We start from the raw sequence: 18999 nt of genomic DNA, 5'->3' as shown, positions 1-18999 counted from the left end.
TAGTTTATAATTTCCTTTTCTCTTTATTTGAATTCTCTTATCCACATTGGAAATTGGTTTTCTTTTTTAATCATCAGATTAGGATTTTTTTATTCACTAAAAAGATTCCCCCTCAGTTTTATTTTTTAACGATTTTTTGTTGGTAATTTTACTTATTGTTTTGATTTTTTTGTGTTAGTATGATGTTTTTTTAATTTGTTGCTTTTTCCATTTAAAAATTAATTTTCAAAAAAAATTTTAAAAAATTTCTGTGTTCAGTTCATTGATCAGACCTTTCTCTTTTATTATGAAGGTATTTAAAGATATTAACATGACCCTTAAAACACTTCCCCGCAATTCTTTTTTGTTTGTTAATTTGCTTTGATGAAATTATGCATGAATTATGAGTGAAGGTAGAGAATATCTTGCAACCCTTTTATCTGGGTCTACTACAGATTTTTGTTAGATAATCCCAGCTGGGCTCTCACTACTAGTCAGTTGTTTTATACCTGCTTTATGAACTCAATATTCCACTCTCCATAACTCTTGTAAACCTTTTAATCCCTTCTCAAACCTGCCATGGCTCCCTTTTGCCCAGCCCTCTCAACTGAAAGCCTTGCCTCCCACTTTATAGAAAAAAATGCCATGGCTCCCTTTTGCCCAGCCCTCTCAACTGAAAGCCTTGCCTCCTACTTTATAGAAAAAAAATTAAGAAAAAAAGAAAAACATTCACTGTGAGCTCTTTCTTTCTCCCTCACCTTCTATCATTCAGATACCTTCACATGTCTCCCATGAAGAGCTGGTTTTATACCTTACCAAGGCTAACTTCTCTTTCTGCTCAAATGATCTCATTCCATATGAGGTTTCCTCCGTCATCTCCACTGTTATCGCTTATTTGGCATTTCTCTTTGTTAATTGGCTCATTTTCTATTGTCTACAAATATGCATGTTTCCCCCATCCTGAAAAATCTCTCACTTGATCCTTCCATTTCCGCTATCATCCTTTATATCTTCCCTTTGTAGCTAATCTTTTCAAAAAGTTCTGTAATAGGTCCTCCTACATTCCAGCTTTCAACTTTTATCATTTCACCGAAACTCTCTTCAGAATTACTGATGACCTCTTAGTTGTCAAATCCAATGTCCTTTTCTCAATCCTTATTTTTTTTTTACCTCTCTGCAGCCTTTGATTCTGTTGATCATTCTCTTTTCCTTGTTATCTTTTCTCTCTAACCATCTTCTGCCTTTCTAGTCTTTCTAGTTTCCATATGTACCTTGATCCAGTGACCCTGTCTTCTGAGTGTTCCACAAACAAGACATAACATCTCTTGGCTCTGGGCATTTTCTCTGGCTGACCTCCATTTCTAGAATGCTTTTCTTTCTCAAATACTTCTTACTGCCTTCCTGGCTTCCTTTAAGTTCCAACTAAAATTCTGCATTTTACAGGAATATTTTGTCAACTCCTCTTAATTCTAGTGCCTTTCCGTAGACATTTAATTTTTATTGATTTATTTTTTGAATCACCAGTCTTTAAGATTTAATGCCCTAGCACATGTCATTTTTTATACATGTGTCATTCACAGCTAATGAATATGGATAGTCCTTTCTATTCTTAATTAGTGATTATCCAAGATCCACTGTGTCTGTACTATGAGAATGTTATTTAGATTATTAACTTCTTAGTTTTTGTTAGATTTGTTCAAGTCTGAAAGGGGATCATTGAGGTCCTCAGCTCTTATATTTCTATTTCTCCATGTAATTCAATTACATTTTCTTTCATGTACTTAGATCCTGTACTATTTGGTGCCTATATATTAAATATTGACATTATTTAATTCTCTTTGGTATATTTATGTGTAATGCAGTTTTCTTGCTTATTTTTTAACTGTTCATTTTTATTTTTTCCTTGTCTGAGATTTTGATTTCATTGTAAGCACAGTAAAATATACTTTAGTTTGTCATTTTAATTCAATCTTTGTTTCCAGTGTGTTTATTGTAAACAACATATTGTTAGATTCTGCTTTCTAATCCATTCTGCTATCTTGTTATATTTTATGGCTGTTTATCCCATTCATATTCATGGCTATGGTTAATTGTGAATTACCCTTATACATTTTCCTTGTTGTCCTCTTGTCCCCTTTTTGAAGAAGGTAATAAAGAAAAATATGATCGGTACAGATAATCTCTAAACTGATGTGCTCCTACTCCACTGTTCTTCCTCTTATTTAGTTTAAATCCTGTCTACTGTTTTTAAAAGATAAGTTTTAATTGATATTTTCTATTTTTTACATCACCATAGTATCCCACGTATCTCCACCCCTTCAAACCCCCCCCCTTCACCCCCACCCCTTTCCATATGACAAATAGTATTTTTTTTTTTTGGAGAGGGGGGAAAAGGACTACACGACTGATGAATACATCAAAAAAATCTGAAAACATGTACAAGGTGTAGTGCTTATTCCCCCCCTTGAAGAAGGGGTAGGTTGGGGTTGTGTATAATTTTGTTATATTTACTTTTAATCTTTTGGTGTATCATTCTTTCTATTTATAGTTCTGTAGTTACTATGTACAGTATATTATTTTCTTGGCTCCTGCTTACTTTACCCTGCATATGTTCATATGGATCTTTCCATGATTCTCTTACAGCCCGGTATTATCCCATTACATTCACATTACATGATTTGTGGAGCCGTTTTCCAGTTGATGCTGCCTATTGGTTCTTATATTTTCTTTCTTTAAGAGAAATTCCCTTTTATGATCCATGCTTCAAAGTTAAAAGTTTGTTTTACTTGGGGCTGTTCACTTCTTCACTGTCCTCCCTCATATGTGCCCCTTTTCTTCCTCCTTGTTCCTACCTATTTCTCTGTTCAGAGTTTATTGTATTTCTCCACAAACTTTTTATATGTTCCATCCTTCTTTGTCTGGTACAGATAACAGTAAGGTTTATAAGATGCCTGTTTCCTTCGCCTCATCATCTGTGTTTGTATACTCTTCTTCTCATGCACTCCATTTATATGGACTAACAGGTTTCTCTTCTGTCTTCCTTGTTTTTTCCCTAGTTCATTTCTTTTTCTTTCCTCTCAAAACCATTAAAACAAATGAAAACTGCCCATAGGCCTTGTGTTTGCCTTTGTTAATATACCTCTTTTACCTGGGAATACTCTCTCCTTATGTAAATAATTGATCAACTTTTAGTCCTTTGTGATTGCTCAGATGGTGTTACCCTTCTTGGTTTGAGACTTGGGGCCAAGGTCAGACCCCATTCATCTACTCCCACTGCTTCCCCAACATACTTTGGGTTGTGGTAAACAGGCTTTGTTGCTCCTCTCCCTGTAACTAATGCTAATGCATCTTACCAGGACCCTTCTCAGGCTTCCTGAGCTAGCTTAGGTGACTCAGTGGATAGGACCTTGGGCTTGGAATCAGAAAGGCCAGAGTTCAAATTTTATATCAGACACTTAACCAGTTCTGTGACCCTTGACAAGTCACCTCTCCTTAATTCAGTTTCTACCAGCTTCTACCTCAGAGAGTTTTCCTAAGAATCAAATGAGATAATATTTGTAAAGCACTTAGTACAATGCTCGGCATATAGTAGGGTCTATATAAATGTAGTAATACTAATGATTTTATTAATAATTATTAGTAATTGTTGTTGCTTTCTTTTTGTGCAGACCTACATTGGATGGAAGAGCTTTCTTTGGGAATCTTGATCATTATTTAATATGATGGAGTGTTTTTTGTGTGTGTTGTATGTATGTATGTGTGTGTGTGTGCATGCATGTATGTATGTATATATCAGGGAACTGGACCTGTTCTTAGGTACTTTTTAGAATTATAGGATGTTAACATGGGACAGGATTTCAGGGTCATTTCAGCTGATCTTTATATGTTTTATAGATGCTGAAACAAAAGCATGTTTTTATTAGCTTTAATCATGATCACTTCTTAAGCTCTTTCACTTAGTGTTGGAAGACTGTTAACATTCATCCAGTTTTTTGGAGATTCCCAAATGGTCTTACTAGAATTTGTTAAGTTTTTTTTTTTTTTTTTTTTTTTCTCTTTTACTTAGTGTTGGAAGACTGTTAACATTCATTCAGTTTTTTTGAGATTCCCAAATGGTCTTATTTTAATTTTTTTTTTTTTTTTTTTTTTTTTAGAATTTCAGTATAAAAACTCAATATATCTTGTTCTGTTTAAGAGTTTAAGTAGTAACAAGCAAATTTTGTTTCCTTTTTTTTATCTTTTGTTTTATTGTCACTTTTATTTTTCATTTTATAGATCTTTCCCCCACCCAAAGCATTGTATATTGTAATAAGGAATAATGAAGGGGAAACAAAAAAGCAGTTCAGCACAACTAACAAACAATGTTAATTCTGAGTATGTGCAGTGTTTCACATCTATAACCCCCTAAACCTGCAAAGTAGAGGGTTCAAGTTTATCATTATTAGAGGATTTGATTCCTATTTTAATTGTTCTTTCCAGTTAAATTATAGTAGTATATTTAGTTCTCCTGGTTTTGTTTACTTCACTTTATTTCAGTTCATAGAAGTTTTTGCATTCGTTTCTTATGACATAGGAATATTCCTTCACAGTTCACCACAATTTGTTTAGACTCAGTTGATGGCCATTTTGTTTTTAGTTCTTTGCTACTACTACAAGAAGTGATTCTATGAATATTTTGTTGTCCGTTAGCCCTAAGGTTGACTTCTTCAGAATATATATCCCTAGGAGTAGGACTTCTGGGACATTTTAGTCTTTTTTTGGCCTTTTTTGGAGGGCAATTGGAGTTAAGTAACTTGCCTAAGGTTACACGGCTAGTTTTTTGTGTTGTGTGGGTGTGTGTTAAGTGTCTGAGGCTGGAACCAAACTCAGGTCCTCCTGACTCCAGGGTTGGTGCTCTATTCACTGCGCCACCTAGACGCCCCACTTTTTGTTTCTTTGTCTGTAAAATAATAACTTCATTTCTTCAGAGTAACCCACTGAAGTAGGGAGAGAGGTAAGAAGATGATTGCCATTGTGATAGAGATAAGGGCATTGAGACTCAGGTGAAAATGAGTTACACAGCTGGTGTCAAAGATGATAAGAATGTCCTAGCTTCTTAGAGAACTGTTTGATATATAAAAACAAATAGTTTATATTTAAGGAAAATGTAAAATGCAAGGTGGTATTGGTGTTTTTCACAGGGTAGGTTTATGACTTGGGATTTCATATTGTATGAAGTCTTCCAAACGTCTTCAAATTTTGTCTTTCTGCCCTGCGTTGAGCAAAATGAACTGTTGGAGGTAGCTATAAATTCAATAATAATTTTGAATTTTTAAGCATTATTTCATCTAAACATTAATAAATATTTTCAGCTAGGAAGAGGTCAGGTTTTTTAATGAGCCTTTTAATGTTATGTTTGTGTGTGTTTAAGGTTTCTCAGCTAAACTATAGAACTTCTCATGGTCAGATTTAGTAGTTAGAGAGTTCTAATCTTTGTTTAATTTTCAAAACGAAAGTTTCACTTCTTTTTAAGTATCAATCTTGGTGCCATTTTGGATTTCTTGCTTTTCAAATCATGGTAAGTGATCATTTTGTAGCTATTAATCATATTGCTTTTTTCCTTAGGTTTTTACTCCCTATCCAGGCCAAAAAAAAGATCACTTTTTTTTTTTTGTTGCTTCCTACAGGCCAGCCCTCCAGAACTCTATATTGAAAGATTTAACTTAGCACTTGGACAATATATGGGAGCATTGCAGAGCATTGTGCCTCTTTTCATATATATGGTAAGTTTAGGCCATTAAAAAAAAAAAGACCCTGAGGAAAAATATATTAGCTAGAACCCATAATCTGATCAGTGAGATAAATACCCTTTGAGATATTTGTGGCATTTTTCTGTCTTTTTTTCCCCATTTTTGAAATTGTCATGAAGTAACAACTGCAGAATTTAGAATAAACCACCTATTAATCAGGTAACAACACTTGAATATCTTTAAAAATCTTGATTTCTCAAGGAGCTTATAGTCTAGTTAAAGAGGTAAGACTTGTGGAGTAGCTAACAGCACCAGACAGCACAAGCCAAGTATCAAATAAGGGGTATAGTCTGGGTGCTATAAAATAAGACAAATTTATATGTTGTTCCTGTCCTATTGGTTGATAGGCCATAGCTACATCTTTTTCTTGGTCATATTTTGTAGTCTGTTAGGATGTCAGACCTTGCTCATTTAAGTTACAATTATTAACATGATTTGGGCAGTGAGATATTTTACTTAACCATCTACTCAGGCAAATAAAGAATGTATATGCCACATATATAATATAAATTTTAAAAACTGCTTCAGAAGATATATGACCTTTTTTTAGTGCAAGTACTCATTCCACCAATTTAGATCACAGGTGTTGTTGATGATTGTGTTTATGTTATGAGTTTGTATTCAGACTAAATAAAATACACAAACATAAATTACTATATTATAAGCAAAAATCATGGCTAATAGGGACTTTGTGAGTAGAATGCTGGGCAAACTAGTGTTATATTTCCTTTGTAAAAAGGTGAGTCAAATATAATCTTTAAAAAAAGGTCTTCTTTTTGTAGTCCATAAAGATGAATTTATTCATTCCTATTAAGGAAATGACATTAACTTTTTCTGTGTGAATGATTGGACAGTATTTATCCCTTAGTGAAGTCAGCTTTGAGGGGGAAAGACTTTATCACCTGTTTTTTTTTTTATTGTATAAGAACTTTGTAGGCACCTCATTTAGGAAAATTTAGTTATTTTGGGATGTGGTAATGTTGGCAGTTAAAGTAATAACTATTGATATGGACTCACTTTTATTTCCATAAATTAAATTCCCTGTCTCTTTGACATTTCCACTAGAGAGAGGGTAGATCAGAAGTAGTTTGTAGGGATAGGTGCTATTTCCGGATAAGAGAATTGGGTGTGAATAGATGTTAAAATTTAATTTCAAAGTCTATTGTGTGCATAAATTGACAATGACTAGGTGTTAAGAACAAAATATGGTAACTTACAGCTCTAAGATCTATTTGTGATCTAAGATTGTACAGTTAACAGCTTGTTTTTTAAAACTATGACCTGAAGTTAGGCTTATTGTTTTGTTTTGATGAAGGAAAACTTAGTGTCTATATGTTAGTCAGGGTATGTCATATAATATGTCATTGTACCTATCAGTTCATTGATGTGAGTAATCTTTCCAGTGTTGCAAATCTCAACCCATTTTGTTCATATCTTCATGTTCAAGCCTACATTTTAATATATTCACAATATTGGAGACCATTCTTTTAACATTTTGTGGGTGTTCCAGTGAAACTTGTGGTGTGACTATTGGTTGGCCTTTCCTCTTCATAATGACTGAACCATACCCCTTTCCAGTCATAGCTCTGATATTTTTCATAGGGTGTCTATTTAATATTTTAAAAGAGCATATATTGTAAGCATTTAAGTTATTCTATGGAATATTTTTGTTTAGGGTAATAGTACCACATATACTCACTCGTTTTGTAACTTTTCTATTACAATCGGAACAATGTATCAAACTAATGAGTGGTAACATCAAAGTTCAGTGCCTTGAAACTTAAATTTTAATTGTGTAATAACCCCAGGAGTGAAAATAAATCATATATATTTAAAAGATTTTCCTTTGGGACTTGTATAAGCAGAATGATTTCATTTCTTTGTGTTATACACATTAGTGTCACGGATATCTTGTTTACTTGGCAGGATGAAAGTGCCCATACAACTAAAAATAAGGTTTTCTTTATATTTTTATTTAAATAACAGTGGAAAAGATTTTTTTTTTTAAAGCAATCGGGGTTAAGTAACTTCCTCGAGGTTACATGGCCAGTTATTTTTGTGTGGGTGCTGAGTATCTGAGGCCGGAACCGATCCCAGATCTCCTGATGCTCTTACTTAATGCGCCACCTGGCCACCCCTAAGCAGTTGGGGTTAAGTAACTTGCTCAAGGTTACATGGCCAGTTATTTTGTGTGGGTGTTAAGTATCCGATGCTGGAACCGATCCCCGGTCTCCCAACTCTGGGGCCGGCGCTCTTACTCACTGTGCCACCTGGCCACCCCCAGTGGAAAAGTTTTATTTAAGATATTTAAGTAATTTGTAGTGTGAATGTAATAAGTAATTTACTGATATGGAAATGCTTTACATAATTGCACATGTATAATTTATTTCCTGAATGCTTCCTGTCTCAGGGAGAAGGGAGGGAAAGGAGAGAGGGGTAGAATTTGAAACTTAAAACTTTAAATAAAAATGTTAAAAAATGGGAAAAAGAAGATTTGTATTAATTTAATTTTAAAAATCATCCCTAAGCTATGCTTCACTAACTTTATATTTCTGGATATGAAAGTTTCAGCTGAAACAAAGCTATTGTAATTCTTTTTGTTAAAAAAATTTTTTTGTTTTAATTAGCCAAGATACACATACCCTTTATTTGCCTATACCAGCTTCATCCCCATACCCCAAATTGAGAACACAAGAAAAACAAAACTCATTATAGACACATAGAGTCAGTCAAAACAAATTTCCACTTGGCCAGATCACCAAAAAAAAAAATTTCTCATTCTGCATTTGAATCCTTTACCTCTGATATCTGGAAATGAGTAACATCATTAAACCTCTGGAATCATGATTGATTATTATACTGGTAAGAGTTCAATGCTACTATTCCATCACATTTATATACCATGACTTGTTCAACCATTCTGCAATTTATGGGCATCTCTTCAGATTCCCATTTTTTGCTACTTCAGAAAGAACTGTCAATATTTTTGTACATCCCTTAGAATTTATTTTGCTTAGTACTAATTGTTCCCTTCATCTGCCCTCCTTCTAAATATCCCTCCCACCTTCTCTCTTTTCTCTCCTGTTTGCCTGTTGAGTAAAATGTATTTCTGTGCCATCTGTATGTGAGTTTATATGTAAGTATATATTCATAATTCTTTTGACTGATTTGCATTTTGACAATGTAACTTCAGTTCAAGTGTTACCTGTTTGCCTACTCCCTTCTCCTTGTTTGTATAGATGTCTACTTGCACACCCTGATTATGTAAGATAATTTTTCCTAACCTTCCTTTCTCCTTCTTACCAGTGTATTCCTCTTTACCTTTCTTTCTGTTCTTTTCTTAATATCATCAAGACAAAACAGAACCACTTTCAGGCCTTGTTTGATTGGACTTCCTGTCTGAATTCTAGTGATGATAGGGTTCAGAGGGGACATGTGTTATCATGTCTCCATATTTGAATGTAAGTTTTATTCTCATTTAGTCCTTTATCATTGTTCATTCATATTACCTTTTTAAAGTCACTGTAATTTTAACTTGAGAGAGGTGTGTAAGTGAGGTTGATTTGTTTGACTTATTTTAGAGAATCAAACAGTTTAGAGATAGAAAGGACATTATAGCTCATCTGTTTCAACCCCATCATTTTGTAGGTGAGACAGTAGAGACCTAGAGAAAGGAACTGTCTTAATGAAATTGGTGGCAAGTTAGAATTTGAACCTGTCTTCTAACTCCAAAGCTGAAGTTCCTCCTATACCAGTCTGCTTTTTTCATACTCAGTAGTAAGATACTTTTTAGTGGTGTTTGTATAGTTTAAGGTAACTGAGTCTCTAAACTATGAATAAAAACATAGAATGAACATGGATACTGCATAATGTTTTGTCCTTTTATTAATGAAACTCATTAACAGGTATGCAGTCTGACATGTTACCTGGTATATGTCACTTAGTTAAGTATAATTCATCATTCTTTTGGAGTCAATCAGTAAGTCTTTATTAAGCACTTACTATGTTTCAGGCATTGTGCTATGTGTTGGGAATAAAAGAAAGGCAAAAGGCAGGCCCTAATCTCAAGGAGATCATAGTAAGAGTAGAGTCACAAACCCAAAGAAGAGAGAATATCCAGGAGAAGATAGTGCTTGGTAGTGTTAAAGGCTATGGAAAGGTCAAGAAGGATGAAAACTGAGAAAAAGCCATCAGATTTGGCAGTTAAGAGATCACTGGTAAGTTTGGAGAAGGGGTTTCAGTTAAATGATGAGGTCAGAAGCCAGACTAAAGAAGAAAAAGAGAGGAGAGTGAGCGGAGGCACCTGTTGTAAACAACCTTCCCAGTGAATTTGGCCACAAAAGGGAGGAGATGGAAGGGTTGGTAGCTCATTGAGAAGGATGAATCAAGGGAGGGAAAACAGGCCTATTTATAGGCAGTAGGAAAGCAGCCAGTAACAGGGAAAAATTGAAGATAAATAAGATTGGTAATGATAGGGCAGTCTTAAGAGAAGATGGGATGAAATGCGGTCAGTTGTGAGTAAGAGGATTTTACTTTGGAGGCAAGGAAAAGAGGCTACCTCATGTGAGATGAGAGTGGAAGTCACTTGTTGGTTGAGGAGGGGAGAAGAAGAACCTTTCAGCAAATGGGCTCATTTTTTTCAGTGAAATATGAGAGAAGTTTCTCAGCTGAGAGGGTGGGAGAGAGGGAGCCATGAGAGATTTGAGGAGAGAGAAAAGGGTTTGGAAAAGCTGCTGTGGTAAGTGGAAGTGCAAAAGGGCTGCTTGGCCAAAGCTATGTCCAATTGAGATTATGTAACAGATCTATAGTGGACCAGTGTAGAATGGTTTTGTAATTTTCTCCACTTTTGTTTAACAGCATATGAGAAGGAGCAAAGGTCATGGATGGTGGGAATAGTTCAAGTCTTAAAGGTGGGTGAGGCCAGATTGATGATAAATAAGGTGGCAAAGGACTTGAGAGAAGAGGACCATGTACCATGGATTTGGTTCTCCAAGATGTTAAAATGGAAACAGGGAAAAAATGTAGCCAGTGTAGGGATGATGGTCTGGAAAAGAAAGAAGTAAAGGATGGGAATGATTGGAGGTCATAGTGAGGACAAAGAACAGGGTTTGAGGTTGCAAGGCAGAAAAAGTGGAATGACAGCAGAGAGTGAATCAGATAAGGGAATTTCAGAGTTCAGAAACAATGCAGTTTTGTATGATGGCAAAATCAAGAGTATGACCAACTCTTTGTGTAGCTGTGGGTGAAAATGAGAAATGAGTAATTTGAGAAGTGAACTTGTGCCATATGATTAAATTGTAATGATATTGGACCAAGGAACTATCAGAATGGTCCCATCTAAGAATAGTAAGAAGAGAAAATAGAGTGATGGAAGAGAAAGGAAAGACCAGTGAATTTAGGGACTGGTTATATATGTAAATCCCAACTTTTTTACTTAGTGTCTTTGTGGTTTATAGAAGTCTCTTGACTTTACTAGACCTCAGTTTCCTCATCTGTGAAATAAAGATAGTGGATTAGATGTTTTCTGAGATTCTTTTGAGCTATAAATCCTTTGAAGCTGTGATAATCTTAATGTTCGATGCCTTTTATTAGTACTTAGCAAACTGTAGCATACAGTAACTATAGTATAATTACCAATATTCTTTAGAAAAGAATGTGTTACTCTGTGGATGATAATTCTGTACACACAAAACCTGCCAGAAACCAATTTTGTTAAATTACGGATAATCTGAGCTTTCTTCTGCCGACCAAGAGGTGATAGTTTCCCCATTTTGGAGTTTACAATTGTAAATATTCTCCACCAATAGAAAAATTTCAGAGTCAAGATTAAGCAAGATAAGTCTTAAGAACAATATTGAATTAAAAATTTTTTTTTCCCTAAAACAATTCAGTCCCTTTTTTGATTATTCCCTCTAAAAGTTTTCCTTTGCATCTCACCAGAGATGATTTAGAGATACTTGCATGAACTGAAAAATCAGAGATTTCTCCTTAATCTGATCATTACTCCAATTTGGTCAATGCATGAAGAAAGAGGGTGCCATTCTTATATGGATTAGTCAAGTACTTCTTGCTTTTGTGGAGTCACCTTTGAAAAAGATGAGCACAATTTTTCCTAGCAGTTTGATTTAAGTATTGTTAAGGTTTCTTAATTCAGGTTGGGATCAAAGATTTTAGACTAATACATTATTTTGTAATGTATAACTTAGAGGTAGGAGGAGGATAGAGAACAGAATGGAAGAGAGAGAAAAGAGCCAACTCTGTATCCTTAGTTCTTTTTCTAAACTTTGTTGTAACAATAAAGTTAAATTAGCTGACACAAGCCCAACTCAGATATTGCACTAACCTCTTGTATCCCTGGCTCCCTTTCCTCTGTGGTTTTAAACCTGAGAATGGTTGGAAAGTTACAGCTTCTTCCCCTATTTTCTCCTCTACTGAGAAGTCTTCATTTCTACTTACCTTGGTCCTCTGAAATTGACTGTGGAACAGAATCAACAACATCATTTCACTTAAATTTTTGTGGATTTTAAAACTAAAGATGACTTTGTTATTTGTGGTAGAAACTATTTTTAGAGATTTAGCACCCTTTACTACTTATTTAAAAGTAAAAATATTATTAGTATTTTAATGAATCACTGGAATGATTATTTGCTTCTAAATGTTATTTTTTAATCTTATTTTCCAGAATAAATTTTACATAGAAACCAAGCTTAACAGAGACTTAAAAGATGATCTTATAAAGCTGTTTACGGAACATGTTGCAGAAAAGCACATTTACAGCCTAATGCGTAAGTAAATATGTTAACTTTTGAGAGTTGAGGAGACTTTAAAATTATTCTGGCAAAGGTTTCTGGCTAAAACTAAATCATTTAGAAGAATCATGCTTTCATGATTATATCATTTGCTTTATTTCTGAAAACTGAAAATACTTTGGCATTAAAGGCACAAAAAGAATATAGTATTGTATTTTCTTAGAACTGCATAAAACTACATCATATAAATTAGTATATAACATGAAAATCCAGAGTGAATTTTATTTTAAGATATCTGCATATTTTTCATATTTTGCCTGATGTAATACTCAGATTACTGGACTTTAATGGTTAGTCTATAAACATCATTCTGTTATGCTTTTCATTTTGTATTCCATTTTATTTCATCACTCATTAAGAAATTTCTTTAATTTTAAATGGTGATATAAATGTGCTGTGAATAGAGATGAAAGGAGATAATTTTTAGAAAGCAATGCTTTAGTTTTCCGTGGCATTTGGGCAATAACTGACTTTTATATGGCACTTTAGATCATTAATCTCATTTACAAAGCCCTGTGAAGTAGTACAGATATTATCTTTATTTTTGTATATGAGAAAACTGAAGCACAGAGGTGACTTGCTAAAAATCACACAGCTAGTTGTTATCCTAAAAAAAAAGTTAGGAGAAGGAATTTTACATCTGGTAAATAACTCTCCCTCAGCTCCTTTTACACAGTATGTATTCAAATGAATAAATGTTTGAATGAAGCCTTTGTGTAAAGCTAAATGGTGAGAAAGTATTGGGCGTCGCTGACATTTTTGAAAGTTATATACAACTCACACCCAAAAAATTATTTGTGAAGGTAAAAGGTAGGAGTTATCTGTATCTTTTGTTTAATTCCTGAGAAATCATAGAATCGTTTTAGATGCCTAGGATTTTAAAAGAAATACCATCCATTTTTTTTCTTTTTCTTTTTTTTTTAAGCAATCGGGGTTAAGTAACTTGCTCAAGGTTACACGGCCAGTTTTTATTTCTGGCTGTGGTGCTGAGTATCTGAGCCCGGATTTGATCCAGGTCATCCCGACACTGGAGCCGGTGCTCTTACTCGCTGAGCCACCTGGCCGCCCCAATACCATCCATTTTTTAAAAGCTTGAACAGATGTTTTAAGCCATTTCATATGTTAGTATTCTGACTGTTAATTAATTAATAAGTATTTCCTGGACTGTGGATCTTTTCACGTTTCTTCCATTGTGTTTATGTAGCGTGTTGAAAATCCATGTTGCCAAAATCCTACGGAGAAATTATGCCATCTGACAAAAAAACTTATTTACTTTGTAATTATATGTTTGCATTTGGCAATAGCTAGGAAAACAATTTCATTTTGCTAATTTACCACAGCTCTAGGACATTTCAGAGATTTTAGAAGTTTAGGTCAAATGAATAAAAAGTTTCTTTGCTTTATTTTCATTTACGTGGTGCTGAAGAGATGAGGAAAAAAAGGCATTTGGTCTTTTCTTACCTTTAAAAGAGCCTCCAGTTAAATTTATTTCTGTTTCTTAACTTGCACTTATCCCAGAGCTTTCAAATTTGTCTAGTACAATGTATTTTGAGATGTGTAGCATTTGTATCTAGATGTTTATGTTACTTGGCAACACAATTGAGGCATTTATCTTTGCCTTTACTGAAACATGTGGTTGAATAGTGAGAATTTAGTGACAGTAGTGCTTATTGCACGCGCATGATGATTGCTCTAGGATTAGGGTAGAGCCAATATCTTGAAGTTTTCAGGAGCCTTTAGATATGGCTTAAAATTTGATATCTAATTTAAATATCCTGAACTAACAGAGAGTGTGCAACAATGCATCTCTAATGTATATAGAATTAACCTTATTGACAATTCGTTATTAACAAATTTGAATATAAATATAAAAGTTGTTACAGCATTCAATATAGTCAAGATTTTTTCCAGGTGAAATTAGAATTAAGAGTAATGCATATTGATGATATGCTTCATAAGGTTATCTTTACATCTAACTTACTGAGCATTTTTTAAATAATGAAAGATTAAGTTTGTCAAAAGAAGTTCCTTAATGTCTCTCATGGAAATATTTCTCATTTTAGAAATTATATAAACAATGATCCCATTGTACTTACTGATTATGAAAAAATTTGACTTGGTAAGACAAAAAGCAACCTTATAGGATCTTTTACAAGATGTCTTCCATCTATGCATCAAGACAATTTAGATTTCTTAGAAGATGTAACAACAGAAATAATCCTATTCAGTGACCTTCTGATAATAAACATCAGGTGAGCCATAAAACAGGGAGATTTATTCTCACCAATGGTATTTACCATTGTGATGGAAGAGATCCAGCCTTCACAGTCCAGGTTAAGGAGGGATAATCTCTGGATGGAGAAGTCCTCCAGATATTCCTTTCTTTGGATAGTACTGTGCTGGTTGCACCAAATATGTGGCTTCCTGGAAGAGATCTGTAACCATTCAAAGAAGTTTGGCTTGTTCATTCACATAGGAAAGACCAAGTGGATGAAGAATATCTTGTGCAGACCCTTATCTATTGCTTACATATCAACTTGTATTTTGATGGATGAATTGTAGAGTTTTTTCAGCTAAGAGAAGAACAAACTGGATTACTCTAGGAAAATTGCCAAGCTATTTTACTGCTCACAAAACTTCTCGTGAATACAAAGGCCCAGATTTTCAATACTAACATTTTACTGGTGTTGCTCCATGACATGAAAAACTAAAAATGAATAGCAGACAGAGAGCAGTATAGGGGCACATGACTCCTGTAACACATAACCAAGTAGAGACTCTGAGAAATAGGAGTAAAAGATGTCTTCAAAGAATTGCGTGACCAGAAGTGTAGTCTGGTCACATAGCTGTGAGTCAGATAAGCAGCCACTATGTTCTACTACTACCCTATGAGGAAAGCAATTAAGGCTTCCAGCGAATTGGATGAACCGTTTGGCAAGACAAGGCTGTGAGCCTGTGTAAAATGAAATAGGCAGGTATAGATGGATTGTAATCTTATCTTGTAATGAATTCCCTAATTAGTGGGATCACAGATCCATTTGAGTATTTATGTATAAATGAAGAATTGTTTTCTGTAACTTTGTATCATACTGTAGTAAAACTCTGCTATTGACTTATTTGAAAGACTTTAGCTATAAATAAATAGTAGTGACCATTAAAAAAAATTAATGCTATTGATTTACACTGCAGTATCTGCCAAAAAATTACTTACAGCTTACTGAACCTTAATGGAAAAATAGTAAAAATTTGTATCTGTTAAAGATTGGTTCTTTAGGGTAATAATTTTTATAATGAATACATTAGTATTAATGAATCTCAGTGAATCCTTAGTAACAAAAAGAAAACTCATTTTCATTTGGAATTATTAAAGCAGCTCAGTTGTTAGCCCTATTGCTGTGTTCAGAATATACTCAACCATTGCAGTCCAGAAATTTTATTTTTGACTCCACTTAACAGTAAACATTTCTCTTATGGAAAGGTAGGGAATAGGGACTTTATTGAGTTTATTTATTCTCTAAAATTCAAATCTAGAGAACGTTCTGCTGCCTCAATGAAAATCCTTTGATTTAGCAGTTTAATGGAAGCACTTAAAAGTTCATTCATTATAGTAACATGAACAGTATCAATATTCCGATGTGATATATGCTAGAATATTTGGAATTTTGGGTCATTTTCATTAGACATTCCCATAGAATCTTGTGTTTTATTAGTAAGCCAGAAATTACTCTCTTTTTAGTTATATGTAATCTTTTGTAGAAATTTTGATAAGCTTTTTGTAGAGAAGTAGGTGAAACAGGAACGTCATAAACAGCAGCCTTGGGGACCAGTAAGGATTTTAGCCTTTGTAACCATTTTTTCTTTTTTATTTCAGCTTTACTTTTAGAAGCCCAGTCAACACCATTTCAAATAACACCTTCAACTATGGCAAATATTGTGAAAGGCCTGTATACACTTAGACCAGGTAAACATTACCTTTTTCCTTTGAAAAGGATTGAAAAGATTGAGGGTCAACTTCAACCAAGAGTAAAATGGCTCAATTTAAAAAAAATTAAATGTGTATTTTAAATCTTCTCTTCTATGAAGGTTAATAGTATGATGTTTAATTGTATCATTTTAGTTTACCACTTTATAGATTATTCTAATATTAGCCAGTGTTTATACATCACTTTTAAGGTTTCTATATGTTACCTCATGTGATCCTCACAACAACCTTGGGAGGTAGTTGCTATTATTATCATCCTCATTTTACAGATGAGAACACCAAGGTTTTGGAAGGTTAAAGTGCGGGCAGCTGGGTGGCACAGTGGATAGAGGACTGGCCCTGGAGTCAGGAGGACCTGAATTCAAATGTGACCTCAGACTTTTACTAGTTGTGTGACCCTGGGCAAGTCAGTTGACCCCATTGCCTCCTCACCTCCTCCCCAACCCACCCAAAAAGAAAAATTAAGTGCCAGATGGGTACCAAAGTTCTGAAGTAACTGCTTTGAAAAAATTTGAAGTTTTAATTGCATCTTTTGGGGATGATGTGGAATAGCTCCATACCTTTGATTTCATTGGGTTATGGAATGCTGGGTGAAGAAACTCCCTCTACCAGTGCCAACATACAACTGTTCTGTCTCCTATGGAATTAGAGACTTGCCTGGAGCAATGAGATGTTCAGTGACTTGACCAGGTTCACCTACCTAGTACTTATCAGAGATAGCACTTGAACATAGTGCTAGCCATCTCTCAGTTGTACTGTACTACCACATAGCATGGAGAGGTATTGATCATTGTGACATGAGAACAGTGATCTAGGCAAAATTGTACGCTAAAATAGGATTTAGGAAAAGAAAGGGTTAAATGGTAGCAAAAAAAAAAATCCTTTGAAGAAACCGAATCTCATGTTTCAGGTTTTAACTTTTATGTATTGATATATATATACATTTAATTTTTTTATTAATTAATTTATCTACTTTTAGTTTACAACATTAAGTTCCACAATCCCTTGAGTTTCAAGTCCCGCCCCCACCTACCACCCCCCTCATGGCAGCATACAATCAAATATAGGATCTACAAATACCTCCACATTAAACATTAGTCAGGTTGTAAAGAAGGATTATAACCAATGGAATGAACAATGGAAAAGGGGAAACAAGAAACCAAACAAGAAAAAGAAAGAGAGCACATAGTTTGCTTGAATCTGCATTCAGGCTCTGTAGTTCTTTCTCTGGATGTGGATATCTCTTTCCATCATGAGTCCTTTGGAATTGTCTTATAACCTTACATTGCTGAGAGGAGCCCAGTCTATCAGAGTTAGTTGTTACACATACGTTGTTTCTGTAATTGTGTACAAATTTCTCCTGGTTCTGCTCTTCTCATTCAACATCAGTTTATATAAGTTTCTCCAGGTTATTAAGAAGTCCGTCTGCTCATTTCTTATGGCACAATAGTATTCCTTTACGTTCGTATACCACAACTTGTTCAACCATTCTCCAGTTGATGGGCATCCCCTTGATTTCCAGTTCTTTGCCACCACAACAAGAACTGCTGTAAATATTTTTATACATACATACATGTCCATTTCCTACTTCTATGATCTCTTTGAGATACAACTGTAGAAGTGGTATTGCTGGGTCATAGGGTACACACGTATTTATAGCCTTTTGGGTATAAATCCATATTGCTCTCCAGAATGGTTGAATCAGTTCACAACTCCACCAACAATGCATTATTATTGCAATTTTTCTATATCCTCTCCAGCATTTATTATTTTCCTGTTTTGTCATCTTAGCCAATCTGACTGGTGAGATGTGGTACCTCAGAGTTGTTTTGATTTGCATTTCTCTAATCAATAGTGATTTAGAGCATTTTTTCATATGCTTATAGATATCTTTATTTTATTTTATTTTTTTTTAAAGCAATCGGGGTTAAGTAACTTGCTCAAGGTTACACGGCCAGTTATTATTTCTGGGTGTGGTGCTGAGTATCTGAGCCCGGATTTGATCCAGATCATCCTGACACTGGAGCCAGTGCTCTTACTCGCTGAGCCACCTGGCTGCCCCTAAGCAATTGGGGTTAAGTAACTTGCTCAAGGTTACACGGCCAGGTGTTTCTGGGTGGGTGCTAAGTGTCTGAGCCCGGGATTCGATATCTAGGTCTTCTCAACACTGGAGCTGGTGCTCTTACTCACTGTGCTACCTGGCCGCCCCTTATAGATATCTTTAATTTCTTCCTCTGAAAACTGCCTGTTCATGTCCTTTGACCATTTATCAATTGTATTCTTATAGATTTGACTCAATTCTCTGTATATTTTAGAAATGAGGCCTTTATCAGAGACACTGGTTGTAAAGATTCTTTCCCAGTTTTTCCACTTCCCTCTTAATCTTGGTTACATTGGCTTTATTTGTACAGAAACTTTTCAATTTAATGTAATCAAAATG

At 34.6% G+C, this 18999-nt stretch overlaps 1 protein-coding gene across 5 annotated transcripts in view; it reads left to right on the top strand.

The window, feature by feature from the left end:
- CACUL1 (CDK2 associated cullin domain 1) overlaps positions 1-18999 on the top strand; it is a 113093-nt gene that overhangs the window by 49906 nt on the left and 44188 nt on the right. For all 5 annotated transcript variants that reach the window (XM_069099062.1, XM_069099060.1, XM_069099063.1 and 2 more), the window contains exons 4-6: positions 5646-5741; positions 12451-12553; positions 16449-16538. In XM_069099062.1, the coding sequence (XP_068955163.1) occupies positions 5646-5741; positions 12451-12553; positions 16449-16538 (289 nt within the window). The remainder of the gene's footprint in view (positions 1-5645; positions 5742-12450; positions 12554-16448; positions 16539-18999) is intronic.

This window comes from Petaurus breviceps, unplaced genomic scaffold (assembly GCF_028583685.1).
Source record: "Petaurus breviceps papuanus isolate PSGF00001 unplaced genomic scaffold, PetGlider_PUasm1.0 37, whole genome shotgun sequence".
NCBI lineage: Eukaryota > Metazoa > Chordata > Mammalia > Diprotodontia > Petauridae > Petaurus > Petaurus breviceps.
Note: the sequence above shows the minus strand (reverse complement) of the source record. Positions and strands in the feature narration are given on the sequence as shown.